Raw genomic sequence first — 16,704 nt, 5'->3', positions numbered from 1 at the left:
CCTTCTTCTCCCCCGTGGATAAAAAATATTCCCATAGTAGATACATCACTAACCATCTACAATAAACACGAATCCCCTAGCGTTCTTGTAGAGAAAGCATTCTTGGAAATTATGCATAAAAATTCCTTCGACCTAATTCTCTATACGGATACCTCCAAAGCTGAATCCGGTGTGGGTTGCGCAGTCACTACAAACCACGAACTCATAAGTTCTTTCCGTTTACCCTCGACTTGTAGTGTTTACACTGGTGAACTGTACAGTATCCTTCAAGCCTTCAAATATATTTCTTTTCCCCATAAACATACCGCCATATGTACTGACTCTCTTTCATCCATACAGTCCATCTCAACCATATTCACCGACCACCCAATAGTCCAAAACATTCATGACATCTACCAAACTCTCATTGGTCTTGATATAACAGTCTCTCTCATCTGGCTTCCATCGCACACTGAAATTGCTGGAAACGAATGTGCCGATCGCCATGCCAAAGAAGCCACAAAAAATCATCTTGAAATCCCAGTACAACTGGACAATGATCTGAAGATTACTTTCAAACACCTCACTAAAAAATCTTGGCACGATACATGGAGCAAGAGCACTACAGCACTACATCAAATCCACCCAACTACTTCTCACATTTCCCTAAACTTTCTGAATAGGAGAGAAGCTATGACAATAAGAAGACTTCGCATCAACCACACGAAACTTACTCACGGCTATTTGATGTCGTCAGAAAGTGGTCCTGTCTGCCGAACTTGTCAAGTTCCTGTGACTGTTAAGCACGTCCTCACCGACTGCAGAGAATATTCCACCGCATATCAACAGTTTGATATGAAAACCAACCTCCAGGAGACACTTAACTGCCCAACGGAAATAAGGAAAATCGTGAAGTTCCTAAAAGCCACCAAGCTGTACAAGAAAATATAATTTAATTTATACATTGTAACCGATTTTATTTTTTGTATGTAACTGTATTTAACTTTAATTTTATTTTTATTTAATTCGAATAATGTATTTAACTTATGATTGTTTTTGTGTGCCAATGACCAGCGCTGTCGAGGCACGTTAAACTGAAATAAAAAAAAAATACGTCTCTGATAGAGGTCAATAATCTGTTTCTTCTCAGACTCAAAACACTTTTACCCATTTAATTGTTTTTGATGCTTTAGAAAATAATTTAGGCGAGTATCTGATAAGTAAATCCAACCAACTGAATAGCCATTAAATGTTGAAGGACCCTTCACGTGGAATGTCTGCCCTCCAGAATTTTCAGTACAAAAATCCTTGTAGTGTTGTTTCGGTAAATAGGCATTTCTTCGATATTTCGAATCACCCGACTGTCAGAAAAATAATGACCGACAAAAATATTCAATAAAGAAACGATGTAATTAAAAAAATGCAAAGGGAAAAGTACGTTGACGTGGTTTATTTTTTTTTAAATACGTCTCGTTTCGAGTTGATACGTCTAAATATAAAAATGGTTATTTGGTGAAGTTGAATTGGCAACACTGTTTTACATGTCATTCTATCTATCAGCTGATAGTTGGGAACCAGCATCTCAAGAGGAGACTAAATAATCGCAAAGAAATAAGTATTATTTTATAAATATTTTAAGTTTGATATTAATTTGTCTAGATCGAGTTCTTTTCTCTGGTATACTACGTCCTAAAATATTGATTAAATTCAACTAAGTTTTGTGGTAATAATATATTTTCTAACGATTTTTAAAACCCCTCAATTTAAAAGTGTCTGATACGTGTATGAAATACTCTCCAATAGTATTTGTTAGGTTTTGCTTCATTATATCTGATTTTCGGACAATCGTTACTATTCGATTTTCGAAAGTGTACTACAGATTCGATAGGATGGTAGTTGAGAGTCATTAAATGTATTTTCCAACAAACACAATTTTTATTTGGAAAAATAATGAATTATTCAACTATTTTGTCAAAATATTGGAATATAAAAAAACATACTTGTATAAAATATTTTATATTTCTAAAACCGTTTCAGTAATCGATTTATTTTTGAGATGAAGCAATCGAGATTCTGTATCGGGAAGTCTGAACAAGAGCGTCGTTCATGTGATTAGTTGGACGCAAGATAACAAATTTATGGCGGCTCCAATTCATTTTTGAGACATATATTGAAATTATAGAAGTTGTATGAAAGAAATAAAATTAATAGACATAATTAATGAAATCACTACAATAAACTAATCAAATGTAAGTCTGGTCTGTTTTGTTTATGTTTGTGAGACCACATGATAGAAGATAAATGCCGCGCATGCGCGGGCGTCATTAATTTCTTAAAAAGAGAACATAGACAAGGACACAGAGTTCTCTCTCTTACATATGTGATTGCATAAATTAGATTTCTTCAGTTGCATTTTTTAGTTTTTTATACGAGAAGTTCGGAAAAAATATCGGAAAATTGCCGGAAATTCATATTTTTTGGGAAAACTATACATTTGATCCGACTAACAGCATTAATCATTCTTCTAAATTGGAACAGTTGCTCGTGTTGAACTTTCACCATCAAACTCGCTTTGTATTTCTGTCGTTCAAATACACCGACCTTGAAATCATAGATGTTAAGTTTATAAATCGAAGGATTATCAAATTAAAAAATGCGTTTTATGTGTTGTCACTTGTCATCTTTCACAGAATAAATCAGATCATCGTTAATCAAATTTAGAACAAAAAGCTGTATAATTGGAAGGTTGATTGCCTAATGTATTATATACAGGCTTTGTACAAATCTAGATACTTGAATCAACAACAGGGGAGTGTCCGTTATGTAGAAAAATTGAAAACTCGAAATCTATGATGATTATTATTATGAACCAAACAACTTTTAGTGAGAATATATTACTCCTTATAATGTTTCGGAGTCATATTCATTCGAGCTAACATCGCCTTTGACCTAAATCAAAAAAATCTTTTCCGTTCAACCCTTTAATTTCTGCGTCAACTACCACTTTACGCAACATCGACTATAGGAGCTTTTTACACTTTGTCTTTGACAAAACTACCCTTTTATATGGAAACAGGTACTTTCTAAATGTGTAGCGGGTTTTGAATCTTTTAATACGAACATTTGGATTAAAGAAAATGAATGTTTCGAATTTTTTTAACTATTATAAACAATATTTTTCGGTGGGTTTAATTCGGCGAGGCGGTGTCATTCTTTTCCGTCGCCATATTCCACATTAACCAGTCACCGTCAGTTTGAGAACGAAACAAAGACTTTTACTTTAGGGCGCTGGAATTAAAATTTTTCCTATTTGCATATTTCGGCCGTTGTGCGCTTGAAATTAAATTTTTGTAGGGTCGAAGAGAGAAAAATATACTTTTATGAATTAACATTATATTTACATAACCTCACAAATTATAAGCGTCAATTTCATCAAATTGTGAAACTTAACGAAATGTCCGCCGTGGGGAAAACAAATGCTTATGCCATAATTTCATTTGTTTGTTGGTTTTTAAATATCATTATTTTCAGTTTTATTACGTCTTAAAGAAAATATACAAAAAGAAGTAATAAATTTCCTTCCGGAAACGTTTTTTTTTCAACTACAGTGTTAGTAACTTTATGCATATAAAAACCTACGTTAGCGATAATAACTTCAGAATTAACATTATAGTTATATAACCTTACAAATTATAATCGACAATTTCATCAAATTGTAAAATTTAACAAAATGTCCGCCGTGGGGTAAACAAATGCTTTTTCAACTACAGGGTTTAGTAACTTTAGCCAAATAAAAAAAGAAGAGCTGTCACATACGAGAAATCGATTGATTACCCCACGGACGTTGAATCAGCTGTTTTATGAGGTTGCTCGATTCACTAATTTAAATTCCCAGCACCGTCAGCTAAACTACATCTGAAAAAGTTCTTTATAATGCAAGAAAATTTTGTATTGGAAGCTCTACAAAAGTCTACGATCATCCAGTACCACTTTGTGGATTTTCTTCAATATTTCTGGAATTTAGTCGACAATTGCGATCATAGTTATCGCTTGTCTCTGTCCTACTAATAATTCAGACAAAGTTATAACGATATTCGTAATTAATTGCTTATTGTATACTTAAAAGGAACAACATTTTAATTTATGTAAACGTCCTGTAATGTTTTTGCCCATCCTAACGTAAAGTTAAATGGGAAATGGAAATGTATATCCCAATTTTGTCGGGGACTTTTTGACCACCGCTGTGAAATGTTTCGAAACTGACTTCGCAATTCATATGCATAATGGGTAGGAGAGTTTTTTTTCTGTTTTTGCAGTTGTTTGACTAGAGATTTAATAATAAACGTGTTTGGTACTGAATACGAAAACGTCACGATGAAAAATAAAAGTGAAACAACTTATGAGAATTGATAAAACGATTTGTATTATTAAAAACGAAGTAGAAACGACTCAGAAATTACGTTGAAGCTAATAAAGTTCTATATCTAGATGATATAGCCTCAATGTTCAACAAAATATATGTGTCAATCTACAAATTTGGCTCATTCAAATTTCACAGTTATCAAAAAATGATTCACAACGAAAAAAAATATAAGGTTAGGATTATTAACCATTGGGTATAAGCCGCCCCTGGCCTTCAAATAGCAGTATAGAATTATTTATTACATCAAACACTACTACGTAATCATCCATTACAAATTAATGATGTTCGAATGTATAATTTAGAAAATATACGTAAATATAAATTCTGATTTCGTAAATAAGAAAATTTTGTCTATTTACACGTCATCTACTCACTACCGAAAAGTCCCGGAATACCCTGTATAAAATACAATACTGGCAACATCGCGAAAATATTATCCATTCCTCAGTCCTACTAGTTGAAATATTTCTATAAAACCAAATATACTTCTTTAAATGATTTAATTGAATTTAGTGAACCGATACCTTATTAGAGATAAGGGAGTTATTGATTATTGACTGTGACTCTTTATAAATAACTGTAGTAATAATCAATATATTTAAAAACTATTTTATTATTACTTTTTTCCTTTTTAGTAAAAATATCTGGAATAAAATTAATAATAACAACAATAATTAAGTTAGACTCGTGATTATTATCGTTACATAATATTATCCCATCTCTATACAACGTAATACCAAGTAGGGTCAGACAACACTGACAAAGCTCTAGGGTATATGTATTCCTATATTCTGTATATCGATGGAATTGTTACGATTTGGTCTATTGTTTAACTGTGGTTGAATTGTTTGGTTTCCCATTCAATTTCTATTAACTAATAGACATCTGACAGGATTTCAAACATAAATGTGATTTATTGAAAAAATTATTACGTAATTAGTTTCTTCGTATATAAAATATTTTACATACGTTGTAAATTCGATAGAATTTGTATTGAAATCTTGTTCATTGCGTCTCAGAAAACCAATTCAGTTGACCTTACGAATGAAATTCAATTTTACGACCACGTTTATATGGAGATAATATGGCACAAAATATATCTTTTCAATTGAAATAGTTATTTAGTTTATTTAATCAATATATCCAATTCTATGTGATATTTTTGTACTGAGTAAGTGGTAGTATAAATTTTTTAATAAGAAGAATTTTTCTTTTGTGTAAGGGAAACCTACATGAACATCGTGCATTTTAAAATAGATGGAAACATACGGTCATAAAATTCAACATAGTTGCCGAAGTTCTAAATCATAACTCGCTCTCCACCGGTATTTTTTATCTGTAACCTAATCGTTTTTTTTTATTTTTTCATTTCATACACACTTCAATATGTTTATATTTCTAAATCAATTTGATTTTAGGTATTTTCTGATTGAAATTTAGAATTTAAAACGTAAAAAAATTACGTTTCGATCTTTATCAAAATATATAGTAATATGATCTTAATATAAAAATAATAAGTATTTGAAATTTTGAATAAACATCAAGAAAATGAAAGTAATGGTGAAGAAGGGTATCAATAAATAAACATTTTTGACATTAACTGTATAATATACGTGCTCAGTTTCAATATTAACATTATTGTAAAATAACAATCAATAGTAATAGTAAACATTTTGTACTACTATATTTTACATAAATACTTGCTTGGCATCATTGTTTGAAATATTATGGCATTGGGTATCTAGAACAACTTGGAAGGAATCTTAGGAATGTTGTCGTCCACGCCTTTTAGCACTACATAGACCAAAGACGAGTAAGATTAGTTATCGTTATATCGAATAAACCTATTTTATAAATATTCATTTGTATTCTTTTAAATATTGAGATATTTATATTGAAAAATTATTTGACAAAGCACACGTCAGATAAAATAATTATTCTACAATCGATTATAATTGATTCGGTATTACAATACAAGTGTAAAAAAAATCAAAACGTTTTACCTGGCTGAGTTCATTTTAAATTGGAAATTATGTATTCACAAATTCAGACGTATACTATATAAACATAATCTCAAAATAATTTCATATCGGAATGTTAGACATGGAAATATATTTCGATCATTATATTGCAGGACGATATAGCAGATCGGAATGCCAGATATCGAATCCTTTACAGGGCAAATATGCATGGGATTCGCATACTCCTCATTTCTTATATTCTGAATATTTCGAATATTCACGATATATTTCTAAAATTAGTAGGATTCTGGATAATAATTTAATTAAATAGTGATTGTGGAAATCTATAAAATAAACGCACCTCCATATTGTCGTTTATTTAAAAAATACACAATCCAATTTTTACATAATCATATATTAGAAGTATTAAATGATTTTTTAGTAAAATAATTCTGTTGAAAGTGTTGATTTTTGTATATTTTGACTATTATGAACGTATTACCTTTACTTTCTATTTAAATTTGGTAATGCAAGAAACTTTTTTGCCTGATGAGAGATAAACTAATAAAGTTTAATTATGAACGATTATTAATCCACTATATGTCAGTACTGACTACTACATTATTTAAACATTTTATGTAGTTATATAAATAAAATACGAACTAATCTAACGGAATTAAATAATTTCTAGAAATTTTACTGAATAGAAGCACCAATTTTCAATAGTTTGTACATAATTTCTGGAAGTAATAATTTACTTTTTGATTGATATTAATGATTTAATTCGGCAGTTGTGGCGCCATCTACATATCACAAGCAAAACTTTAACGTTACAAATAAATACTTTATATCAAGTTTTGACATTTGTATTATAACAGTTTTTTTTGTAAAAAAAGCATTTAATTCTGATTTCAATTGTTTAATTTCATTAAATATTTAATGAAGTACTGTTCTAAATTCACTAGATGTATACAATAAAATTGTAATATATTTACATGACTAATTTTAGTGCTTCCATTTTATATGCATAATTAATGTTATTCTAGATATTTGTTTAATGTATGTATGAATAAAACAAGACTGCGAATTGTTACTTCAGTTTTTATAATTATAACACGTTTTATGGAAATATCCAGCATAAAACGTAGTTGATTTATGACTAGTAAAAATGATTGTCTACAAAAAACAGAGGCGTCCTCATAGATAAAAGGGAATTATAATCATTATATTAAATTATTTATTCCAATTTCGATCTGGTATATCACAAGTATAATAATTATTAATATATAAATATTTTTAAGTCGATAAAAATATTTTAGGGAATTCTAGTTAGAGGAAGTTGGCGTATCTGATACGCTTTTTTTCTATCTCTATCTATCTCACTACTTTGATTGATGTTTCTCTTTTTATGTCAATTTTCGAATGTATGGTAATGGATTTAGTTTATATAAATAATAATGAGTTTATAGTGTTATTCGTTGATTAAAAAACGTGTTTTGATAGTTTATTTATACATTCAAGTTATAGTTGGAGCGTTATCTTTACTGTGATTCCCAACACAAGCAATTTACATAATAAAATACCTACATCATGTTCTCACAAACTTTAAGAAAATATCCACACAGAAGATGGTAACGTGCTGCGCGGGATTACTGTTGTGGAAATAATGTTTGTTGATAATAAAAAAAAATCTCGGTAGTTTACTTATAAATTTCCGTCAGATACCGGAAGTTCAGTCTCGAGGGGGCTTTTAATTACGATCACGTTAAAAGACGCCATTACTAAAATGATTTTTTTAAATAAAAAAATAAAATAATGAAACTGTGTTTGATTGTTGCTCAAAGATGCCGGGGATATGAAATGATGTCAAGAAAATATCATGAATGTTCAATATCGTTCGGAAGAACGAGCGTGGAAAAGTTTTAACAAGGAAAAACTTTATTCAATCTTGTTTTCGCATTCGATATTCTGAACATATTTATTTTGAAAGTTATAGAGAAGAAAAAGTATTTTATAAATATATAATGAGGCTTACTATAACTAGAAATTATGTTGATCTATTAAATATATAAATACATTAAAAAAAAATAAAAATATAAAAAACAGGGTTGGACTTATTGATTTTTTTGACCAATTTGCACTAAATTTCGAAGAATTTTTATTATTTTCAGTACTTTTAAGTTGAAAATACTAAATTTGGTAAACTGTATGAGTTATTAAGGGCGATTGAACCATTTTAAGGGGTTAATTAGGGATGTCATAACCTTAAAATTTCACAAGTTTTTTATTCGTCAGTTGAGTTAAAAAAATTGATATTTATATCATGAATCATTTAATTCTCAATTTTTCATTTTTTCGAGGAAAAGTCTATAATTCAAATGTATTTGATTGTCTTTTATTTCAATTTTGAGGATGTCTAAAGTTGTTTATCGCCCCGTATACAGCTTACAAAATCAATTTGAAACCGGATTTTCGCTAAATCTAGAAGTTAAAATGGCATTCGACTTGATGAACGTCAATGCAATAGACATGTATCCCGAGCTCCTAACTAATGGTTACAAGTAGTATCCATTATCTCTATATACCTAATTCTCATTTCTATTATTTTTTGCCATCACCGGCAGTCAATGCTCGAACCCTTAATCACACGTCAATCATTCTCCACTCGATTACAAGATGTTGCATCATCTGGTGTTTATATTTAAAATACGGGGATCGATCAATATTTTACGAATCACAGTTGGTGTTTACTGTTAAATTTTGATTTTATTCTATACGCTATTATTCTAAAATTTAATTTGTAGTTTATTTGACAGTATCTATCATCTCTCGTAATTCAGATAACATTGATTATATCTTATTTCCCTTGAGATGAAGCTTATTTACTTCTGAAAGGTTCCATTGATTTTACGTAATGGAGAAACTGTGTGTCATATTTTTTAATGAAAAATATAGTGCAGGAAATAAATCATTATTTTTGTGTTTTAATATTCTGCATATTTATAATTCTATAACTTTTATATATATATATATACAAAAGTTAAAGCTATATATATATATATATATATATATATATATATATATATATATATATATATATATATATATATATATATATATATATAGCTTTAACTTTTGGTTTTAAACTTTATGTCAAATTTCATGACATTTCGATTATTTAGAACAAAGTGACAGCTGGATGAATTTGAATGTAGTCGTACAAAAACCGATAATCGTGAACGTTCTGATCGATCCGAAGCGTCCAAAGGTTATGGACTTCAGTATTCTATGATTCCCACGGAATATTGTTTACCACTATGTTATTAGATCTTTTCGTATTCAATAAACAAAGCGAACTTTGGAAATTATTTATATATTCAGCTAAAACATTCCTCGGAATCAAATTATACGATTTAACGATAAAATGAAACTCGGGTTTGCGTTTTATACAAGCAATTTTTCCATCAATTTAACCACTCACGCAATTCCAGTTCCACAAGAAAAACTGGTTTATTCCCTTTTCCGACCGATCTCCTCATCTTCCCAGAAGAATTAAAAAAAAACTGAACATCCACTTAACGACTTGTCTTTTCGTGCGGTTTTTGAAGTTTCGTTCGCAGCGATACGCAATCTACGAAACCCGTGCCACGTTTTACGTGTCACAGGAAAATTCCCGAAGGAACGCGTGTTCCATTCGGATACGGTTACTAAATGGGAAGGTTTAGAGCTCTCTATTCGTGGGTTACTTAATAGAAACGTCTTGTAGCATCTAATTCTTTCTTTTTATACACTTTTTATCATTATTAATTAAGATGTACGTCTGTAGTGGTTTTGAACACAGTTAGGAATGTCGATAGACGATAGAATTTAGTTAATTATCAAAAAGAAGTTACTAATAATTGTCGGAATGCATAACTCAGAAACCTTCGTTGGCTCATGCACAAATTGAGCTAGATATAATCACATAATCAAATGCATAATTCACGATTTCATGAAACATAAACTTATTATCTCACTTCTTCTTTTTCTGTCAATTTTATAATGACTGACGTTATTATGAAAGGTTATTAACTCTCGATTATATCTATGGTTTATTAAATATATATATATATATATATATATATATATATAAATATATATATATATATATATATAAATATATATATATATATATATATATATATATATATATATATATATATATATATACTGATAATTGTCATCATTGTGATCATTTCTAGATGATATTTCATTCGAAAAAAAAACTTTTTATACTGATGATATTTCTAACAGTTTTCCGTGTAAACCCGGTACTAATGGAGTATTAACAATTTTTTTTTATCCAAGCAATTACGGAAACAAATATTGTTTGTTACCGTTGCAATTAACATGAAATTAATGTGGTGTTTATAGAAAGGTACGCAAACAAAATCAAAATGGAAATTTAATTGAAAATCATTTGAACGTGAATTTAATTTCTGAAATATTAGTCTACCATGTTTTGGTTATGTATATACATGCATATATAGAACAGGGACGGCTTTGATATAATACGTATATTTCCTTTTCAGTTTTGCAAGAATACCTCGAAGATTTTTTGAGGTTAAATGTGCGGGGCAAATATCACAAGCATTTGTGTGCCTCTTTAAATGAAAAAAAAAACCACGTGGCTTTGCTATCAGTTCCTTCCGCCCGCCACGTAGTATTTGAGCTTATCCCCCTTCTATTGTCCGAGCTACGTGGATTTTCAACGTCCCGTAATATGAATTCCAAAGGATTAATTTTTTGTGTAATGTTGTTTATCTATACTATCAAATGATTCACTGATTCTGGAAATTGAATATTGAACAAACTGTTTTTCCATTCAGTTCGCAGTTATACTAAAATATTTTCATAAAGTCGTATATAGAATTTTTGGGTAGACAAAATACGAGGGAGACACTATATATCTTGAGATGTAATTACTGTGGTTTTAATGAGGTATTAGAAAACGTAAATTTAGTACATTATTGAAAAAATTATATATCTAATAAAGATTTTTTCCAATCTTCGACCCTGTATACAATACTACAGATAAATATAGAACGTTATAGATTAAACTTGACAGGGTACTTCAGGTAAAGTATTAGAGAATAATGTGGGAAAAATTTTAATATAAGCTAAAAAGCAGAAAAGCTTTTTGAAATATTAATTTAAGATTGTAATTAAAAACTATAAATCATTCGATGTTATAGGGAATAAGCGAGTAAAGGTTAGGTTATATATTATGCATAAGAATTTCGATATTTATTGTTAACGCCGCCACTGATATAGAGTTTATTTTAATCAAACTTGAACAAGGAATCTATGATAGAAACTTACATTGAAAAGCTTTCGAGATACCGTTTAATTTCGCAGCATATGTTCGACTTCGTTGCACTATTACACTACAGTTACTAATCGAACGTACATACATACAAAATGTCATTCGTTTCAGATACATTCCAGTATACAATTCTCCGCCATTTATTGTTGAGTAGTCAAGAAGTCGAATAGGCAGATGTTACGGCTTACGTCAAACGCAATGTTGCCGGTACTGAATAATTTCGTTCGATACAAAGAATTTTTACTTGAAAGATCGTATATTTTAGCATTTTTTGATTAGAATTAATTAGTTATAAGTATAAAACGAAATTGGATATTTCTAAGCACCATCGATTAGTAAAAGATATTTTGTTCTAGTTGTTTTTTTGTATAAAAAAATTGAGTTGATCAACCGGTTATCTGGCAACGCTGGTCAAGAGATAATAAACTCGGCATCTCAATAATTATTGGTTTAATTACAAATCCAGTGGCGTGGAATAATTTGTGATCGTATATTTTTTATTATTTACAATGCATACTGAAAATTTTTACATTTTAATACTTTTTCGAATAATTTACTATTTATTTTACTAATTAATTTCGTAATATAATTGATAATTGATGATCCAAGGTATTCAGATGCGAATTCTGAATATGACCGTTTTTTACGAATTATGGAAAAACGCTGAAAATCAGAAAGAAAATATTGAAAACTTGTAGATATTAGAATTTTACACAAAAATGTTTCGCTATTATTGATATTTACAAAATTAGAGTGGGATCATAGCTTTTAGAAATCATAAATCAATGAAAAATTGTGATTTTTCAAAAAAAAAACAAATCGAATATATTGAAAAAATCACAAATTTTAATCTCGGAATTTTTTTTTTAAATTGTACATACGTTTTTTAAAATTTCTAGTCATTCTAACTTTGTAAATATGATTAATAACAAAAAACTGCAGAGGACCATTTTTGTATAGAATTAAAAGATCTACAACTTTGATTTGAAGTTTTTTTCTCAAACTTCTACCGTTTTTCCAAAATTCCAGAAAAACACTTTCTAGATTATAAATAAATAAAATCTATAAAAATATTTAAACTAAAGTCCCACTACTGAATATTTATTAGTCGAAAAACAATATTTTTCATATTTTCAACAATCTCAAACGAAATAATTTGTATAGAATCGTTTTTAGAATCAAAATAAAATATCTAGAACGTTAATGATGTATATTTCAGTCTTTTCTCTTTTCCATTTCTTGGTATTCATTCTAACGACGTATAAATTACCTTCAAAGATTCTATAGACCGAAAATATAATAAACTGCAGTCTTGTCAATAAAAATCTATCATTATGTTAAACCATAAGCGGAACATTAAAAAACGAATAGAAAATACTATTTGAAGTAGTAAATAACATTGAAATACCCGCCACTGATTTCTACCTATGTCAAACTGCAGCTTTTCTTTTGTAGTATTTGGACAATGGACTGTTATTCTTTACATAACCTCTTTGTTTGGTTCCATAGAATCGAACACTCGAGAAGAAAAGCAAAGCCACTCGACCGCGCGATGCTCATTCGTTTCGAATTTTGGAATCACGTATATTATAACGTATACCTCTTGTTGTCATTGTTGGATAGACAGGAGTCTTTCAAAAACCTTTGTATTGTCACTTCATTATACCATTGTTGACTAGAATAAGTTTTTAAAAAGTCTTTGAAGCGATTATAACTTCTATCGATATATTACATTGTGATATTTTCATAAACTGATAAAAAAACTAAATTTACAGCAATATTTCTCTCACCGTATAAATAGATTTCCATTAACGAATCTAATCTCCCTCTACACACCCTCAATTAAACTAATCCCACGAAATTCTTGTTAAATTTAATATCAACACCCTAAAATATCACACACACGTGATCTAACGAATTGTACATGTAATAGGAAACCGCCTACTACATATGTTGTTTTTTTGTAATTTCATTTTTAAAAGGGGCTGCAACACCGGAAAATGCGATAAATATTCTGGTACTGAAATAGTTATTTGTATATAGTGGAACATATATAGTGGAAATCATAAATTTCGGACCTAATTATGTTGACAGCTTTTCTATTTATTGCGAGGTTATTTCGAGTGAGTAGTTCGTTTATATTGAAAAGATGATTCATAATGCTACTACTACGACGTTTTTTGTATCGCTTTCCATTAAGCATTCTTTTATATCATTTTATGTGGTATATATTATTATACAATTATAACACAATCAATGTCTAGTTCTTCTCTACGCTATTTGTTTTTCTATGAAAACCCGATATATTTAATCGATTAATGTATCGAATGAATATTGAATGAAAAAATAAACAGGAAAATGGAGTGTTTTTGAAGGTTCGCGTGTTGACCACTTCATAAGTCGAGTAGAGTAGAAACACAAAACTCGACCGGGGAAGTAGAAAAGTCTCGAGAGTGACCGAACAAATAAAATTAAAGCGTTCTTAAAAATAAATACATTTTTCAATTCTTCGTGTACTTAGGAAGAGTTTCTTTGAATGAAAGTACAAATAGGTACACTAATTAGTTTAACGAGCTGTAGTTATTTTAATTATACAAATAAAAAGTGGGGAAGTAACAGCCATTCAGCTGATTTTAAATACAGAACCGGAAGTAGTGTAAATATAAATCTTTGTGTTTTTATTCCGAGTAAGCTAAAAACAGTTATTGGGATTCTTTAAATGACTTATAATTTCCGGTAGAAGTATTTGATTAAATATAATGAAAAGGTAATATTAATATAATGTTCAAGCTACCGAAGAGAAAAGAAATTAAAATGTTTAAAATGTACATAATAAAATATTCGTTCGAAGCGTACAATGAACTCAGTATCACATTAGCTGATAAATTTCCGGCATCAAACATAGATGGCAGCATCTTCTAATGACGTTTATACTTGAAATATAATTATTTTCACATCCTTTTTATATAAATGAACTATACATTGGACTTTATTACTGTCCCTCCAATATAGCAAACATACAAATAGTAATTTTTTTTAAATAGTGATTTAAATACGATATTGCAAAGAAATTGAGTACAATATTATGTCATATTAATTGAGCGGTGTAATTTATAATTTAATAAAAAATCTACCTGTAAAGTTTGTCTTTGTCCACAATGTCTACATGAATACGTAAAGAAATCAGGCAAGGCAGGCATTATCTTCAAACTATCACAACTGCTGCTATATTCATCTACCAGTTTTCTATAATTCACTCTAATAGATGGTGTACTTTTACTGAGTCTCCCCATCATCAATACACGCCAAAAAACCGAAAAATCTCCCTCCTACACACATTCAATCTATAATCACATCACTGTATATGAATAAATGAAGACGTGGAACACTTTTTTCGTCTTATTATTACTAATCTCATATTTTTTTCGTATTTCACATTTTTATAATTATTTTCGACACCAGATATTAATATAACCTTAATAACACATTTGCGCTAAGTCACTATTTTCGTTACCATCTGTGCTAATGCTTTTTAAAAATAGAAAAAAAAATCTATAAATTGTTATCCTTTAGCCCGATCTCAAAGAACTGAAGTGAGTGGATGTGAAATGACGAGGCCTTCCTCTTGCTTTGCCAGCCATGTAGTGCGGGTCAGGTACTTGAAACACAGGATAGCACCTGCCCAATTTGCAAAACAATTTTTTGAACTAAAACGATTTTTCTAGTAGATTATCGAGAAGAAAATAATTATAAATATGAAACTTAGTGTCAAGTTGAGAATTTACTTTTATTACTATATATGTTTGAAATTTTTATGTCTATAACGTGTAATTAAGTAATATATTGAAAATATGAGATACATTTAATTAATTAGTTTACAACAAGGTGATTCAATCTCTTCGACTTTTGTTATATGTTAAAAATTACGCAATTCTTAATTAATGTTTAAAAATATACTATTGCGGTCCTGTATTCTTCATTTGCTAAAGGAATGCTGCTTGAAAAAACACCGAAGTCGACCGAACTTATACTTCTTCCCTCTACGTCTTCGGTTCGCCGTCTTCAATGCACGTACTTTCACAATATATATTTTGGGCAAGGTTACAAGTTTCATCACATTATAACGTCAATTTATACGTTTAAAATAATATAGAACGACATTAGATTGAGATATTTTTAAGCACCTCCACCGAAATTAAATAAAATGTTTTGCGACTGTGTATTTTTTTGAATACTGTCAGTTTTATGACAAAAAGTCTTTTCATTGAAGCAGGTGTTAAGATGTCTTCTATTAATGACGAGACCGCTACTTGTTTCTTCGGTTTTAAGAAAAATTATGTTTAGTTAAGGGGGAACTTTTTAAATCTAACAAGGACGTTTGTTAATTTTCAAAATTTCCATGATAAACGAATTAAAATATTGAAATGCTAAATTTTTAATAAAATGGGAGGTTATACGATCGTAAGCTGGAACTTTTTTATTTATGAAAAAATTTTAATATAACCAATAGATATTAATTGTTTTTAAGGTTTCGAAAATATATAATATTTTAGAATAACCTAACCAAATATTTCGTTTGGTAGTTACCTGGTAATTACAGAAAGACAAAAAGAAAAATTAACAACGAAATGTTTAATTTCCAAGATAGGAAAGAAAGTAATTGCGCCCATTTTCGAGGCAGCACTTTTGTTTTCTGATATGCACGTCTCATTTCGTACGGTGAAAATGCTTGACGAATTTCCTTTTGTCTTTTATACACGCGAAAAAAAACCGCCAAATTACCCAATGATAGAACGTTTCTTTTTTGGAACATTATTCTCGTAAAAAGGAGACATATTGTGCTTGGAGATCTATTTTTTCTTTCATGGGCGTGGGTATCCAATTTTTTCTTTCCGAAATTCGATTTATCATGTAGCTTTCGGTCACTGGTAAGATCCGCTACTCAAACATATATTTGAAGATTCTTTGGACTAAGT

At 29.5% G+C, this 16,704-nt stretch overlaps 1 protein-coding gene across 3 annotated transcripts in view; it reads right to left on the bottom strand.

The window, feature by feature from the left end:
* The window catches only part of LOC130894153 (EGFR adapter protein-like), a 40,968-nt gene that overhangs the window by 14,563 nt on the left and 9,701 nt on the right, over positions 1-16,704 (bottom strand). The window contains exon 1 of one of the 3 annotated variants that reach the window (XM_057800764.1): positions 14,863-15,327. The exons of 1 other annotated variant lie outside the window; for it this stretch is intronic. In XM_057800764.1, the coding sequence (XP_057656747.1) occupies positions 14,863-15,024 (162 nt within the window). In that variant the 5' untranslated portion in view covers positions 15,025-15,327. Of the gene's footprint in view, positions 1-11,724; positions 11,905-14,862; positions 15,328-16,704 lie in introns of those variants that run through there. One more of the 3 variants, XM_057800766.1, reaches the window with a different exon arrangement.

The sequence above is a fragment of the Diorhabda carinulata genome, chromosome 5 (assembly GCF_026250575.1).
Source record: "Diorhabda carinulata isolate Delta chromosome 5, icDioCari1.1, whole genome shotgun sequence".
Classification (NCBI taxonomy): Eukaryota; Metazoa; Arthropoda; class Insecta; order Coleoptera; family Chrysomelidae; genus Diorhabda; species Diorhabda carinulata.
Note: the sequence above shows the minus strand (reverse complement) of the source record. Positions and strands in the feature narration are given on the sequence as shown.